The sequence below is a fragment of the Suillus subaureus genome, assembly GCF_016647635.1.
Source record: "Suillus subaureus strain MN1 chromosome Unknown BJ212scaffold_47, whole genome shotgun sequence".
Classification (NCBI taxonomy): domain Eukaryota; kingdom Fungi; phylum Basidiomycota; class Agaricomycetes; order Boletales; family Suillaceae; genus Suillus; species Suillus subaureus.
The window spans coordinates 22,726-37,762 of NW_024538603.1; the positions used below are offsets into that span (position 1 = coordinate 22,726).

The 15,037-nt window shown below is 48.3% G+C and overlaps 5 protein-coding genes across 5 annotated transcripts; 2 read left to right on the forward strand and 3 right to left on the reverse strand.

Annotated features, from left to right (window-relative positions):
• Positions 1-103: 103 nt before the first annotated feature.
• Positions 104-1,109, reverse strand: BJ212DRAFT_784349 (uncharacterized protein). Its single transcript, XM_041344068.1, has 3 exons — positions 601-1,109; positions 298-545; positions 104-241 (listed from the first exon to the last, which is right to left on the reverse strand). Exons 1-3 carry the CDS (start codon positions 851-853, stop codon positions 188-190), a joined length of 555 nt encoding a protein of 184 aa, XP_041187679.1. The 5' UTR covers positions 854-1,109; the 3' UTR covers positions 104-187.
• A 67-nt stretch (positions 1,110-1,176) lies between these two features.
• On the reverse strand, positions 1,177-1,551 carry BJ212DRAFT_1580536 (uncharacterized protein; the record flags this gene model as incomplete). The annotated part of the gene is made up of 2 exons (XM_041342282.1): positions 1,177-1,363; positions 1,418-1,551. 2 exons carry the CDS (start codon positions 1,549-1,551, stop codon positions 1,177-1,179), a joined length of 321 nt encoding a protein of 106 aa, XP_041187680.1.
• Positions 1,552-3,935: 2,384 nt separating this feature from the next.
• On the reverse strand, positions 3,936-5,157 carry BJ212DRAFT_1449432 (Lactonase, 7-bladed beta-propeller-domain-containing protein; the record flags this gene model as incomplete). Its single annotated transcript, XM_041338692.1, has 4 exons — positions 3,936-4,411; positions 4,460-4,488; positions 4,524-4,762; positions 4,834-5,157. 4 exons carry the CDS (start codon positions 5,155-5,157, stop codon positions 3,936-3,938), a joined length of 1,068 nt encoding a protein of 355 aa, XP_041187681.1.
• Positions 5,158-6,599: 1,442 nt separating this feature from the next.
• On the forward strand, positions 6,600-8,298 carry BJ212DRAFT_1538536 (uncharacterized protein; the record flags this gene model as incomplete). The annotated part of the gene is made up of 5 exons (XM_041341827.1): positions 6,600-6,851; positions 6,910-7,054; positions 7,105-7,535; positions 7,575-8,210; positions 8,260-8,298. The coding sequence occupies exons 1-5, from the start codon at positions 6,744-6,746 to the stop codon at positions 8,296-8,298; spliced, it is 1,359 nt and encodes a 452-aa protein (XP_041187682.1). The 5' UTR covers positions 6,600-6,743.
• A 4,343-nt stretch (positions 8,299-12,641) lies between these two features.
• BJ212DRAFT_784925 (uncharacterized protein) lies at positions 12,642-13,612 on the forward strand. The gene is made up of 2 exons (XM_041344069.1): positions 12,642-12,870; positions 12,920-13,612. The coding sequence occupies exons 1-2, from the start codon at positions 12,796-12,798 to the stop codon at positions 13,442-13,444; spliced, it is 600 nt and encodes a 199-aa protein (XP_041187683.1). The 5' UTR covers positions 12,642-12,795; the 3' UTR covers positions 13,445-13,612.
• Positions 13,613-15,037: the final 1,425 nt, after the last annotated feature.

Here is a 15,037-nt window from a genome sequence, read left to right on the forward strand (position 1 = left end):
CTAAGGTAATCAAGTGCCATCCGGTGCAAATTCGGATACGTCTTTTGATTATGGACCCACCATTGCAGTGGGACTTTGGTATTCTCTACTGGTTGCCTCAAATAGTCGTCAAGCTCATCTACTAGAGATGCTACTGTGCCAAGAAATATGTCACCAAAGTCATCAGCACATTGTCGTACCTTGTCTTCTACTGAGACATGTGCAGCTGGAGTTGAAGGTGAGACCTGGTCTTTGTAACGATCTATGTACTCTTCTCGGACGAGATTCAGAGAAAACTGATCCGCTCGTGGCCTGTACCTTTCCGCCACTAAATGCAAGATCAACTGCCTCTTTGCCCCAACAGCCATTGGCGTGATGCCTTAGATTCGTAGTCGATGACTTGTCCCTGGAGTCCTGGAAGCGGCGGACACCTCCGGAAGGGAGTTTGCACTTGTGTGCCCCGCAAGGGAAGAAATGAACTAGACGTCCATCGTGATACTGGACAGCCACAGCGTCAAGCTTAAAAAACGAATAGACTGCTGAACGCCATGTTTTCTTGAGAGTATCTGTGAGCGAAAATTAATCAAGGTCCACGCAAACACGAGCAATAAGTTCACGTACTTAGATCAGCTTCGTCATCCTGTTCGGCGGCAGGAGGTGCCACATCATTTTCATCAACATCAACATCAACATCAATTACTTCCGGAGCAGCGGAGTGCAACTCAGAGGGGGTTGCTGTGGCCTGTGCAAGGATAAGCTTGACACGTTTTGCAACATTGTCCACTATGGGCTGCGGAGATGACGATATATTTAAACATGTTGAGGTAGACTCAGCGAGCGAGGCCGTGTCATTGACAGTAGACTGATTAACCATGATGATGATGGAATAAATGGTATTGAGAGTCTACATACCTCACTTTATACTGTTGAATCGCCGAGTGCAGCGGGTTACTGTTACAGTCAACGACCCTCCGAAAAATAGGGATCGTAGTGAGTGGCGAATCCTTGTCATGTCCAACCGTCACTGTTGCAGTCAACGACCCTCCGAAAAATAAGGATCGTAGTGAGTGGTGAATCCTTGTCATGTCCAATATATAACACCGCGGAGAACATTCGGAGATAGCGCGGCTACTAGTACCCGTGAACATACCCGTATACCGTGCAAACGGGTACGGTATGACCACGGGTGCCAAATCTCTACACCGTACCCGTACCCGCCATACCCGTGACCCCCATACCCGCGGTGTGGCCCATACCCGTGCTATACCCTAGTTGGCGTTCGGTGATAATGGCACGGATGCTCTGATCTTTGAGCTCAATTGCAGTGATTGGGATTAGGGAATGTGGTTCGGGAGTACGGGGTTTCAAGGTCGAGTACCTCAGGCTGCTAATGGTCAATAATGCATCGAATGAAATATCCTCACGGACGCACGATTACTTGTGAACATAGCTGATGCGAATAGTTGTTATTCGCAGAGGAGTGTCTAAAACTTTGGCACCCACGATGATCTGCAGCGCAGCAATGATATCCGAGACCGTCAAAAGATTGACTTTCGAATTACTTGTTTGCATGTTGCGACTCGCAAAGTACGTGCAACCTGGGAAGAGTTCAAAGTGTTATTCGTTCGAACAGTGAGAGTACAAAATAATCCAAACCGAAGCAACTTATAAGATGGCGGACGCGCGTGACATGATTTGTCATCTAAAACACTTCAGACACGTGTTTACCAGTTGAAGGGGAAGGGTTTCGGCGGCGGCAGCAGCTTTATGCCACTTGAGTGGTATGTCCACTGGATTCGAAAGTCCATCGCGAAGTTGCTTCTGAAAAGTCGCGGAATGTTGCGGGTCACGTGACATAAAGAGTCTGAAGCGTCACGGCGACAAGTGCGAACATCCACCATAGGTATCAAGTACTGGCAGCCAGTACTATCAGTATTGAACGTTGAATATTCACCACTAGTAGTAGAACCCGCTCAATATTCCGGCTGCATCACTTACAAGTATTCAACCTCTTCTCAGAGCAGCAGGTCTCACTGGCATGCCCATATTCCCAACTTTATGGCTATCTTAACGTTTTACAGAAAGTTCATTTTTCTTCGTTCGTGACCGTGACCCCTCCCATAGCGACAACATGGTCCCTCCGTGGCTCTATCGTGCAGTGGTAATGATCCTGCACGTACGCTTCTCGGATTTGACCATGTGAGTTAAGCCCTCCGATATCTGTCCTCTCGATACCACGATGCATGTCGGGGACGGGACACCATTCGGAACAGCTCCGTGGGCTCCGCGTTTGCGCCACTCTAGTTCTAGTACATGCTTTGTTGGATGAGTTGACTTTCAATGCTGACGTTGGGGTTCCTGGCTCGACTTCAGACTTAATCAATTCGACCACTGACTCCTGATGTGATGAAGTGCTTGCCGGATGGGAGTAGGAATCGAGACGCAGTGAGTGGACATTGCTCACTAATTTAAATATGCTTTTAACGCCTCTGCCCGATTTTAGTCCTTGATCGATTTACTCATGCGCTCCATGGCACTTACCTTCAGTCACGTCTGATATTGATCAACATGCTGCGGCTCCACAGGGCGATCACACAGCATCCTAAAGAAAATGAATAAGGTGAATAAGGGACCACAGTAGGGACGAAGTTGATGGAATCGTGTCAGATCTAACTTGGTTCGCTTGTTCTAGGTCACCGTACTCAACGCTGGCGAACACGATCGTCTACCACCATCTACTTTCTGTGTCTTCCTCGCGTCCAACATATAATACCTTGTAGTGGTGTGTCATCTCATCGAGATTGCTTGATCCACCACGAGCTATTATATTTCGTCAGTGCTCATCTGGTCCCTTACCGCCCATACAGCACATAACTACGGCCATCATCACGTCTCAGCACGAAACTAGAGTGAATACGCTGACTAATGGAGACGGTCTAGCATCTTCGTTCTAGCTTCGCGGATAAATCACGCATACTAGACGGAAATCAACCACTTATATGCGCGAGCCATCTCAATATTCTACATGAACCTCATCTCTCCTCGTTGGTGACCTCTCGAGTAATCACCGTGCAGGCTCAGCTGAATAATATTTAGGCTGGTAGTGCAGCTGCGTTCTCTCGCATAAGTTTATTGGTCTTGCTGCGTGTATTCTTCGGCTGCATTCCATAGTCATCGGGGGGTAAGCCACCTGTTCGTTGCTACAAGTTACACTTCCATTCTTCAGAACTTCGTCAACAGCAACCCGAGCACGCGATATTCGCCATGGACGACATTCAAGGCATCACCGTTCGTATAACTCTAGAACGTGCCTCATTGGATGGGTTGATTCTATCTCACAGATTGACGTTAGAATGCCCGAAACTTCAGGCTTAATCCCATGCCTTTTTGTCTTGGAGTTGGGCGACCGCGCGGGATTGCCAACGTATCCATTAGGAGCTCGTTGGAAAGCGTCAGACGTTCTCTATGTTTTTTCTGGTGCGGTGCAATGCAAAAGTCCGCGCACAAGACAAGAGATGATACTTATATCCACACTTCCTTGAGCGAAGGCAGGGGTATTGAAAATATCTGTAAAAAAAACCTTGTTCATGCAGCCGAGGATAGATGGCATTCGTGACACTGACGATATTTGACAGGGCCTGGTACGCACTATCACAGTCGGATACGAGGGGTTACTAAGTGGAAGCTGTGGAGATACAACTAGTGGATACAATGTACATACTGTCCAGGACTACGCATATGATAAAAGGTAGCATCTGGTTCTGTTGTAATCATGATTGTTGTAGATCATCATCATATTGGTTTCCTTGATGTACAAATCCATAAAAGCCCATTCGATCGGGCACTACATAGCAAACATACATTGCACAACTGGTATCCTGGAGCAGACACCCGTAAATATTACACCCAAACTGGCGGGCAGACCATCAGTTCACATCGTGACTTCACGACATATGTCAGTACCACAAGAAGCCAGTGGGACATCCTACAACGTCTTCACCGAGCTTCGCAATTTCTTCGAGTCCCTTGCCACCATCAATCCTCTCAAATACCTTCACTCCACCACCTTCCACACCACCCACAATCAGATACTTGTCTTCATCACCTCCAAACGCCATCCCACGGACATGGGTTAGCCCCGTGCGTACTTCGTTCACGAGTTCTGGCTGGCCCTCTCCGGCGGCGAGAGAGAAAATTGCGATAGTGTCACCCTCCGAATGAGGGTCATTTCTGTTCGACGTGTAGATGAATGTTTCAGGGAAGGATGCATTGGGTTCGGGCAGCAGAATTTCCGCTGCCGTCATGGTATCCGGTATCGGTAACCCAGAAAGCGTGAACAGAGATGTAAGAGGAGTGGGGGGCGCCGGAAGCGGAGGGAAAGTGTGTACAGCAAGCTTTAAGGTGAGCTCCAGTAGCGTGTAAAGGGTAGCTCCTGTTGCAACAATCAACAAGATTTCAGGAGTCGAAGTTAATGACACACCTCGAACTACGACATGTCGTGGGCCACCCCTGCTTCAAAGTCAATATGACCACAGATTGTCCACCTGCCATCGCTTCGTTTGGCGAGTCTCCAGACCTTATCTGCACCTAAATCCGGGACAAGGAGCTCTTTCTCCGTTTGGTTCAGTGGATTGAAGATGATTTGGTGGGGGTGGGATGAAGATTGACGAGCTTTGTTTCGACCTACATGCTCAAAGGGCATCGAAAGCGTCCATGTGTTTGGTGAGAGTATGTAAGGGGCGGATGTTGATATCGGAAGGGTCGCGATTGTGCCCGAGGAGTACTGGGTGCAGACACAAGTGCAAGGAAGGAAAAACGCTTAGAACAGGTGAAGCCGACGTTGCGGGGACTTACATTTCCAATGATAAGCTCGTCTTCCGTGACAAGAAGGGTGCAAGGGTCTGCACCACCGCTCTTGGCCCTGGCCACCACCTCTCCTCCCTCGACGATTCCACCCTTTCCATACTTGATCGCGACGACTTCTCCATCTGCCTGTTCGAGCCCTGTATAAATAAGGGATCTATTGGACGGATGAGATGCGATCCATGACGGATGGTGCCCAACGGGTGTTCGGGCGAGGAGTTCAAGTGTCGGAGATCCTGTCGATGGTGTTGGATCAAAGGACAGCGTGTAGATCGAGTCAGTGTATGAAGCAACAAGGATCGTCAGCGGTGCCATCGTGGTCTCGGTTGCAGATAATTGCATGTAAAGAGCTAGATCGTTGATAAAGAATTTGATAGACTGTGGGATTTCGTGTGCTTAAAACACTGCTAAATCAACGTGACACGGTTTTTTGTCGCTCGACCGGGATGATGTTCGGAAGCAGACAATAATGTCCGCGGGGCTCAGAAATGGTGGTAGTGTCGTCATCGGCGGCCTGGTTTTGTGTGATGAGCAGGGAATTGATCATATGAGCATCTGCGAACATTTTCTTCCAAGCTGCTCCGTCGTCTATGATATGTAGGAGCCCGCTCTCAATGAAAAGCACTTTGGAGGGTACTTAGCTGCCATTTCATTGCACAGGAACTCCAACGAGCAATGCCATGCACTTTTTCATGCGCTGTGCCCTCTGGTGCAGAGTTAAGCTGTGATATATCTCGACGCAAGATCCTTCATCGTACAAAGCACACTGGTGTGTGAAATTTAACGAACAGCCTTCATGATTAATTAGTAGCTGAGCGTCTATGCGGTACTCGCACCTGTACACACCCACAGTCCTTCGATAGATCTGACTAGGGGAGACTATTTAGTACTCTCCCCAGTCCGCCTCGGCCGTACTCGAAACCGTCAACCTCCAGTGAAATGCCTCAGCTCATCTCAAACACCACACCCCTTCGAGTGTTCAAAGATCATACAAAAGCCATACGCGCTGTAGCAGTTTTCCCTGATGGTCGACGTATGGTGACAGGTTCGTTTGACAAGACGCTTTGTTTGTGGGACTTGAAGACAGGTGCCATGTTGAAGAAGATGGAGGGGCATCGCGATAAGGTGACGACATTGGCGGTATCACGAGATGGGCAGTTGATAGCAAGCGGTGATCAAAGAAGAGTGTTCATCATTTGGCACGGGGAAACTGGCGAATCTCTTACCCAATCCACCAAAGCCCACTCTAATCGGATCTACGCGTTGGACTTTTCTCCCGATGGAACAATACTGGCCAGTGGTTCAGAAGACAAGACGACCAAGCTATGGTCCACGATGACATGGCAGCTACAAGGAAATCCAATCGAACGTAGAAATTGCGTCCGCTGCGTTCAGTATTCGCCGTCCGGCGAGCTTCTCGCGATTGCAACATACAACGACATCCAAATTTATAATTCAAACACGAGGGAACGCGTCGCAGACTTCAAGGGCCAGATTCCATACAACTTTTCACTCGCGTGGACGCTCGATGGCACACGCCTTCTCACAGCAGGAGATCAAAAAGATCCGACCATACGGGAGTGGGATACAGTGACCTGGAAGCAGGTCGGTGATCCCTGGAGGGGCCACACTTCAGATATCTCCTCCATTTCCATTCATCCCGCTGGCATACTCGTCGCGTCTGCATCTTATGACAGGCATATTCGTCTCTGACGACTCTCAGATCGGCGAACCATCGCCATCTTCCAGCACTCAAGCTGGGTAGGATGCGTCACTTTCTCCGTGGATGGCAAGCACATCCTCAGCGGAGGTTCCGACAGGATGATATCGGGGTGGGCAGTGCCCAAGGATGCTTGGCCTGAATCAAAGGTATTTTACTGTTATTTTTCTGCCCCTTCGTCATGTCATATAGCATATCTTTGAATGTCAAGGCTCGAGTCTTTGCAAACCGCGATATGGCCAACTCGGAAAAATCACTGTGGGAGGACGTACTTCTCGATGCGCAAAAGGTACGATGTCATCTATTCAAATAACTTCCTAGCCAACGCTCACTTTGACCACACATAGGTAATCGAGTTGAACCCTTCGTCGCATATTGGATACCGGTTGAAGCATACAGCGCTTCATGGCGCACAACGCTACAATGAAGCTATCGAGGCCTTCAAAGTGATGCTCGCCAAATTGGACAATGCTCACGATATGCAGATACGAAGTGAGCCTCAGTGAGCAACACATTGTCTAGATGCTCAACTCTTTCCTTAGAGCTGCGTGAACAGTATGCCAGTCCCTCCGAAGCAGATGATGTCATTCAAAAGGTCATAAATGTTCAGCTTGACACCGCCCCGCTTCGTCTGTTCGACACCACCACTGGGCTTCTATGTGATCGAGAAACACAGATAAGCGCTTTTAAAACGACCACAAAGTACAAGCAGCTTCTGCTATCGATTATGAAGCACGCAGACCTCCCAAGGGAGATCATCACAGATGTAGTGGCGAAATACTTCGGATGTGTCATGTTATCACATAGATGGGAAGGAAAGGAGCCGTTGCTGCGTGACATCAAGGACAAGGCCGTGTTCCAGCTGGAGGCAACCGGCGGTCTCAGAAAATTGCAGTTATTCTGCAAGAAAGCGCACCAGGCAGGGTTTCACTGGGCGTGGGTTGATTCGTGCTGCATCGACCAGAACAACAATGTCGAACTCCAAAAATCGCTCAACTTCATATTTGCCTAGTACTACCATGCAGCGCTTACGATCGTCTACCTCTCTGATGTTCCGCCTTCGTCCAAGTCTGGCGCGCTAACAAGGAGTGCTTGGAACACCCGAGGGTGGACCGTCCCAGAATTCCTGGCTCCTAAAGTCATTCTCTTCTACCAACAAGATTGGACTCTATATCTCGACAATGACTCTCACAACCACAAGGAGTCAGTCGAGATTATGCATGAGCTGGAGGGTGCGACGGGCGTAGATGCTCGCGCCCTCGTTGCCTTCCAACAGGGGATGAGAGACGCTCGAGAGAAACTCAAATGGGCGTCTACGCGTGTCACTTCTGTGGCGGAAGATATTGCGTACTCACTGTTTGGTATCTTCGGCATCCAACTACCTATCCTTTACGGCGAGAATAAGGAAAATGCACTCGGGCGGCTCCTGCAGGAGATCGTGGCTCGATCGGGGGACATTACAGCCCTCGACTGGGTCGGACAACCATCCACGTTCAACAGTTGTCTCCCAGCCGACATTTCATCATACGCAGCTCCTCCATGCGCCCTCCCACTTTTGTCTGAAGACCAGATTCAGACTGCCGTCTCTTCGCTGCAACATACTGTGGCTGTAGAATTGGCTTCAAGTTTTTATGACCGGCTTGACAATGTGAGCGCTGCTCGCTTCGCGAACTGCAGACTGCATCTGCCTTGCATAGTGCATCGTGTCACAGAAGTCAGACGGAGGCAGGATCTAGCCCAAGCAGCTCAATCCACGTACTGTTACAGTCTCACTTTTTCCTTTCACCTCTTCACTTATTCACGATTAACTAATCATTCTCAGACATTCTATAATGTTCCATCATACGATTCTTTATTCTCTTTTCTGATTCGCTATTTACTTTCCAACTCTGATTCATTTATTAAAGCTCCGCTTTAATCCCTCTATATATACTCTATCTCTTATGCTTGTATTCTTTAACTTGACCTACGCAGACCAGGGCCTGCAATATACTGCTTAACTCGCATGACTTGTACATAGGTGTATGCTTTAGACTCTTTGTGACCATTTAGCTGTTCTTATGAATGCTGAGCGTAACATGTACGGAGTAAAGGCGGATGGGCTTCATGACCTGTTGACCACCACTGAAGAGACACTGGTTCAATTCACATGGGCAAGGCCTACTCGACAGACATTCTTGCTTGTCCGTCCATGGGACTGTCGTCTTCTCGAGCTGTCTGACTTTGGAGAGCAGCCTGCCTTCGATGATGACACAGTTGATTTGTCTGATCCTAGATCTCCATTAAATCACTCATGTCGTTCTGCAAAACAGGAGCGGATTGATTTGGAGTGTTGCTCACAAGCATTGCGATTGGTCATCCACCTTCGACAACCATTTGGTGCATTTTTGCTTGCACAGCAGCGCGGCGGAGAATACAAGAGGATTGCATCAGATTGTGATATCATTGCACAAGTCAAAGACACTGCTTCTGTTCACAATATGATGGACATTAGGACCCTAGAAATATTGTAGCAGTATGTATTTTATTTTTGAAAAGTTCTAGAGATCCCGGATGGACTGTATACCATATCAATTGTTTATATTTGTTTATGCCCTTTTAATCCGCTTTTGTGTTGCTTTGCCCGAGCCTTCCTTTGACTGTTTGACGTGATGCTGCTGGATTTGCCGAGGGGACATCTATTGTGTTTTGTGGATTTTGTGGCTAGTCATACCTGCACAGTCCACTAGCAGTGGACGGACGACATGGGCAGTATAAATATGCAAAACGTTGTCAGGCTTCTCACTGCTAAGCCTTCTACAATTCAATGGTGAGCATTCCTCTATGTTCCTCTCTCCTCTTCGCTGACAAGTTGTCTAGCCAAAATCTACTGCACACCCGCACATAAGCTTGCACCTTCTTCCTGACCTCTCATCCTTTGGAGACGTTTGCATTGAGTTGAGTGCCACCAATGATACCTCCAACTCAGAAGACGATCACACACTCACTTCTTTCGGCGATGTATCCCTCACCAAAGAACAAATGCTTGATTCAGCTCCAAACGAGATCCATCGCCTAAACCGTTTACATTTAAAGGTGAAGTGCACACCATTTCCCAAGAATAGGCCGAGTGTCCAGTACAGTCCAAAGGTGCGCATCGTTTTGTATATACAATCCTACTCTTAGTGACAGTTTCCGATAGAGTCCGGCTAGGAGATTCTTTGGCTCATCAGGGTCACCGGCCCCTTCTCCTTTGTCCCCATCCTTTTCTATCGATGCTCTAAAGAACTCCCTGCGACCAGACAAGCGACACTCTGCTCAGCATTCACAACCAGATGCTATTGAGGCAGAAACCCGAGTTCGTGCAGCTGACTCGTGAGAGTCCATCGCTAGTAGCTTGAGTGCTTCATGCAGCTACAAACCGGGGCAGTCGATGATCGTAAAGGATGTTCCTGCCGTTGCTGTGGCCTCCACTGGATGGAGGAAACTGCCTCCTAGGTTGCCAATTCCGAAGTGGGATGTCGATGATTGAGTCCCCCTCCTGCAGAATACTTATTACTTACATTATAAATATGCTGTATTTTATTAACCTATATCCGGTTCCAGGTTCGGGGGTGCGAAAATCGACGTCCTTAAAGTAAATGGTGCATGCTGGAAGGTGCCCCCTCGCATCGCTGATCAATGACAATTTTGAGCGCTTGGAACGAGTTGACAACAACCCGAATCACTACTACTGGAGATGTGAACATTGCGGGGACACTGATCACCCATCAGGTACTCCAATCCAGGGTCGTGATGACAATCTACCGAACCAATGATCTTATCAAGCGCTGTAACAACGTAACTGCTCCTCTGCGCCCAGCATGCCTGCTTGTGATGGAAAAGACAGGCAACCTGTGCCCTGAGGCCTGATTCGAATGCTCTCCTTACTTCGGCTGTTTTGAATCCTCAATCTGCTTCTGGAAGTCCTACTGCCGCCATCATTCCCATCAAGAGATGCAAAGTTCCAAACCCTCGACCGAGCCTCGCGATGCAGATTATTTGCTCACTGGTCCAGAGAGTATCTCACCCAACGATATTGCTGCTGAATTTGCAGCTCTCAAGGAGTTGAAAAAGACTGAAGAATTCATATTAACGAAGTTGAAGTGCTTGAGTACTTTTGTTTTTGACAAGTTTCAGTAATACCACAGGCTATACTAGATGAGGTTGAGGTGGCTGATTACAATGGTGAGGGTGCATGATGGATGAGACGAGGCAACATTGATAGAGTCATCATTAGGAACGTTGTACATGCATTAGACTAGTATTATAATACATAGCCTGCCTATAGTTTTGCAAAACAACCAGGTTCTGCCACCCTCTTTCATGTGAGTTCTGCTGAGGACTAGGCACAACCATTTTCCAGACTGGTTGGCAGACCCTCTGAGGATAGGTCTGAGTTAAAAACATGACAGACACCTCGAGCGTAGTTTTTCATGGAGCCCTAAAATGTACAAGAGACTGGCAACTGGCTTGGATAAGCAAAACCCAAGCCCGGGGAGTGTACAGCAGAGCGTTGCATGGTAAACCACAGTCTTAGCACCCGCTGCAGTCACCCTTCTCCTAGGATAAGGTTATGCTAGCTATAGGGGCAACTTGAGGAATGCCAGGGTGGCGGGGAGGGCAGTGGTTTCGAACCTGCGAAAGTTCTCATCAGGGAGCTACCACACTAACCTGATCACGCCGACCTTCTCGTTCTGTTTAGGATAATTCTAGTAGTAAGTCTGATGCATATGCCTAGTTGTAGTGATGCATTGGGCCTGGCCTGTGAGTTGGCCCAGGCTTCCCAGTTTGGAAACGCTGGCGGCACATTCCATCATGATGTGCGCCACTGGTGAGTTATTTTGCCTGCACTTCAATGCCTGCACTTGTCTGGACTCATCTAGACTCACCTGCATGCGTCTGTACTTGTCTGCACTCGTTTTGACTTGACTTGGCTTGACTTCATTCGTCTGGACTTGCCTGCACTCGTTTTCACTCCCCTTGACTTGTCTGCATTCATCTGCACACATTTTGACTGGGCTTGTCTTCACTCGCCTTGGCTTGTCTGCACTTGTTCCGTTGTGTTCATTTGTCCGTGCTCGTTCGCACTCGTTCATCGTGCTATTCATTGTGTTCATTTGCACTCATAACCGATAATGTAGATGCAGTTTTTTCATTGTTTCTGTATCTAATAAATTGATTATTTGTATACAGTACTCACGGGTAAACTCTGTATGAGTGCGTATGTGGCCTCTGATACCTAGGGGTATGCTCATGCAGCTCCCTACTGACAAGAGTCACAAGTCCCGGCCCAGGCCTGAGCCAAGCCCGAGCCAGGCCCAGGTCCGAGCCTTGGCTTTCAGGCCAAGCTGGGCCCGATGCATCACTACCTAGTTGGAGTACAGGCTCTGTCGCACAACTGCAATTGCGTTCAACAACCGGCCAGTTGTATCCAGTAATCATGACCCACCAGCAGGGTAGTTTACGGTTGGGGGAGGGCTAGTGGGGGGTAGGGAGCATAAGCTTCTGACCTCAAGTCTCGCGGCCTTTAGCACATTGAGACCCTAGACCCACTCACCAATGGACCTTATTCGGTCATTTCCGAACCAAACAGGTAATTTGGCATCTCCGTGCAGGGACGATGCTGGACGTGATGGAAGGGTACAAGACTGATGGAGTCCATATGATCAGATCCGATACTATGCATCATGGGGCCTGCTCCAGAGCTTACTGTGACGTATATTTCAGGGGTCAGTGCTAGCACTCAAGGTTCCCGTCCAATCATACTAACTACATATCGTTGTATATGGCCTTCTGAGCGCTCAACGTTCCCAAGTTGTATATATTGGCCTTGAGCTACTTACCTCACCAGTCCACAGACGGTGAACAGAAGGGCAAGGACGATACTTAAACAGAAAGCCTCGCCAAAAACATGAGGCTTTGACTTCGAAAATCGCAAGAGTCAGCAGGTTCGAACCGGTCCGGATTTATCGACGACACACCGAACCCCGAACTTACCAAGGGATTCGGTCCAACAGAAAGTCTGGACCTGTGACCGAACCATAGGTCTGGTCCGCAAAGGTTCGGGTTCGAACCTAGGTTCTGGACCGAACTGCGGCAGCACTACACTGATGAGGCTCGGACATCGGACCATTACTTACCCTGAGCCTCAGCATCTTTGAGTATAAATACGTTGCCTTTATCCCCAGTGTATGTTCAGCTAATTAACCGCAATGAAAGCCTCAGGCTCAATCCCTTTCTTTGCTCTATTTGTCGCTTTTACAAGAGCCTTGACCTCAACTCCCCAGGTATGTTCAAATTATGACCATTTGATGTTGACATCTTAATTCGCAACAGGTCAAACTCGGAGACGTCCCTTCAGCAGGGTGCCTCGACTCAAGACTTGCAGTTGATTTTCTGAGAGCTTACCAGCCAAAATATGTGGATCACTTTTATACCACTAATGCCAGTGAGACAAACAATGCCGTCTTCTTCCTTGGGTACAGCGGCGAGGGAGTTGCTGCATATGTCTTTCCATGGTATCTCCCCCCAGACCGTCGGCCTTCCACTGTCCCATTATATCGCATGTACAACCCCAAAGTCATTGACCATTTTTACACCACTTCATATTCTGAGGTGCAGAGCGCTAAAAGCCTTGGTTACGATTACGAGGAGATTTCTGCATATGTCTATAACACAAACATATGCGGAAGCGTTGCCTTGTATCGCCTCTACAGCTCCAGTGGTACCGACCACTTTTACACCACATCCGCGTCGGAGGCGAGCAACGCTGTTGCTAAGTTGGGTTATACCGAAGAGGGTATCGTGTGTTATGTGCTTCCTGTTCCACCTTGGCCTTATCCTGACTTAATTCTGTCATGAGCTCTGTAACTTTGGATTTATTTTCCTTCTTTGTAGTTCAGTAGTATTTGCATGTTTCGCTCTCTCCTTTCTTGGTTTTGTGCTCGTCGAGTCGTCTGTTCGTGATAGGTATAGCCTACACTGGCATATGTGTATTCTCGTACGTTCTAACATTTGTTTGATAGCTGTTGTGGTTGTCTCTCAGCGTCTCGGCTCGGCTCATCTTTCAGGTTGGTAAGTTTCGATATCTACTACCTGAGATTGGAGAGGATAAGGATTCGCGAACCATACATAGTCATCTATTGATGTGCTCATCACCGTCGTGCTTCCCCCTGCCTATGTTACCATATCAGTGAACAGTCTACTGCACCCTTCTACCACGCCACCACCGCAGTAACCGTACATGATCTACGCTCTTGCACCCATGTCTTGACTTTTTCTTATACCCCAACACTTCCCGCCCCAGTCTCATCCCGACATTCGTGATCTAAATTACTAGCTGGGAATATCTCAAATTTAATGTGTTTGTGATATTGTTCGTACAAAATTTGAGAATTTTTTTGATATGATGTGGCCCGTGCACGTCTCACCAGCATCTAACTAGTATTTACTCGCAGTCCTCGAAGACTAGTGGAGATTCACCAGTGACCTTAGATGCTCAAAAGGTACATCAGACAAATTTTGTTTTCATTGCCTTTGCTAACAGACATCCGAAAGTTTTATGACGCCCACAATCACCAAGCTTTCACTCAAGTTAGCTACCACCTAGCCGTCCTACTGTCATGCTTAATTTGCATGCACTGTGGAGAGGGGACAACCACTGTGGTTTGTGGCCTCAGTGGCTAGTCGGTACATGCACAGGTCAATGATCCCGCAGTTTCTCCCTGCAATGTGATCGGTTAAAAGTATGCTACCCATTGCGGAACCACTGTACAGACGGTCAAAGTGGAATTGGATCAGATACTTACTCCCACTACATAGTCTAAAGTTGAAGTCCATAGGAATTTACCCAGGAAGCTACACGTTCCAGACTGAAAACATGGAGGTGGCCGTCGACTTCGAAGTCTGAGTCACTGTTGAACTGCTTAGGTGAAGTTAGCGAGGCACCTCAATACCAAACGGCCCAAGGACTGGGCTGTGAGTTAACTCATTACAACATTGCCAGAACAGAGCCGTAGCTGTAGGCGAAAATGTGATGTGGGTGCTGATAGGGTTTGAGGAGGCCCCGTCGATCTACAGCCAGACCATTAATTCTCATTCACGGAGATAGTACACGACATTCAATTATCAGTCAATCAAAGATCGATCACGCAGTGCCTGGCACATGGTGAAAGGACCAGTGTGTACCTCACTTGGTCTCTCGGCGGTCCAGGTATAGGGACTATTGATTCCATGGCAGATGGCATTCCCAAATGCCCACGATGACAGTCTCTTGAATGCAGGGCTCGGTAGCATCTGCGGTGGGGGGACTCACTGATGTAAGCGAGCATGTTGCACTGGTACTTGCGTGGTGCGGAATTCCAATGACGATGAACTTGGGAGGGGATTGGAGAATGACAGAGCTGAAACCAGTTGGGCCGGGAGTGAGCGAAGCTCAAAGCAGAGATAAATCAC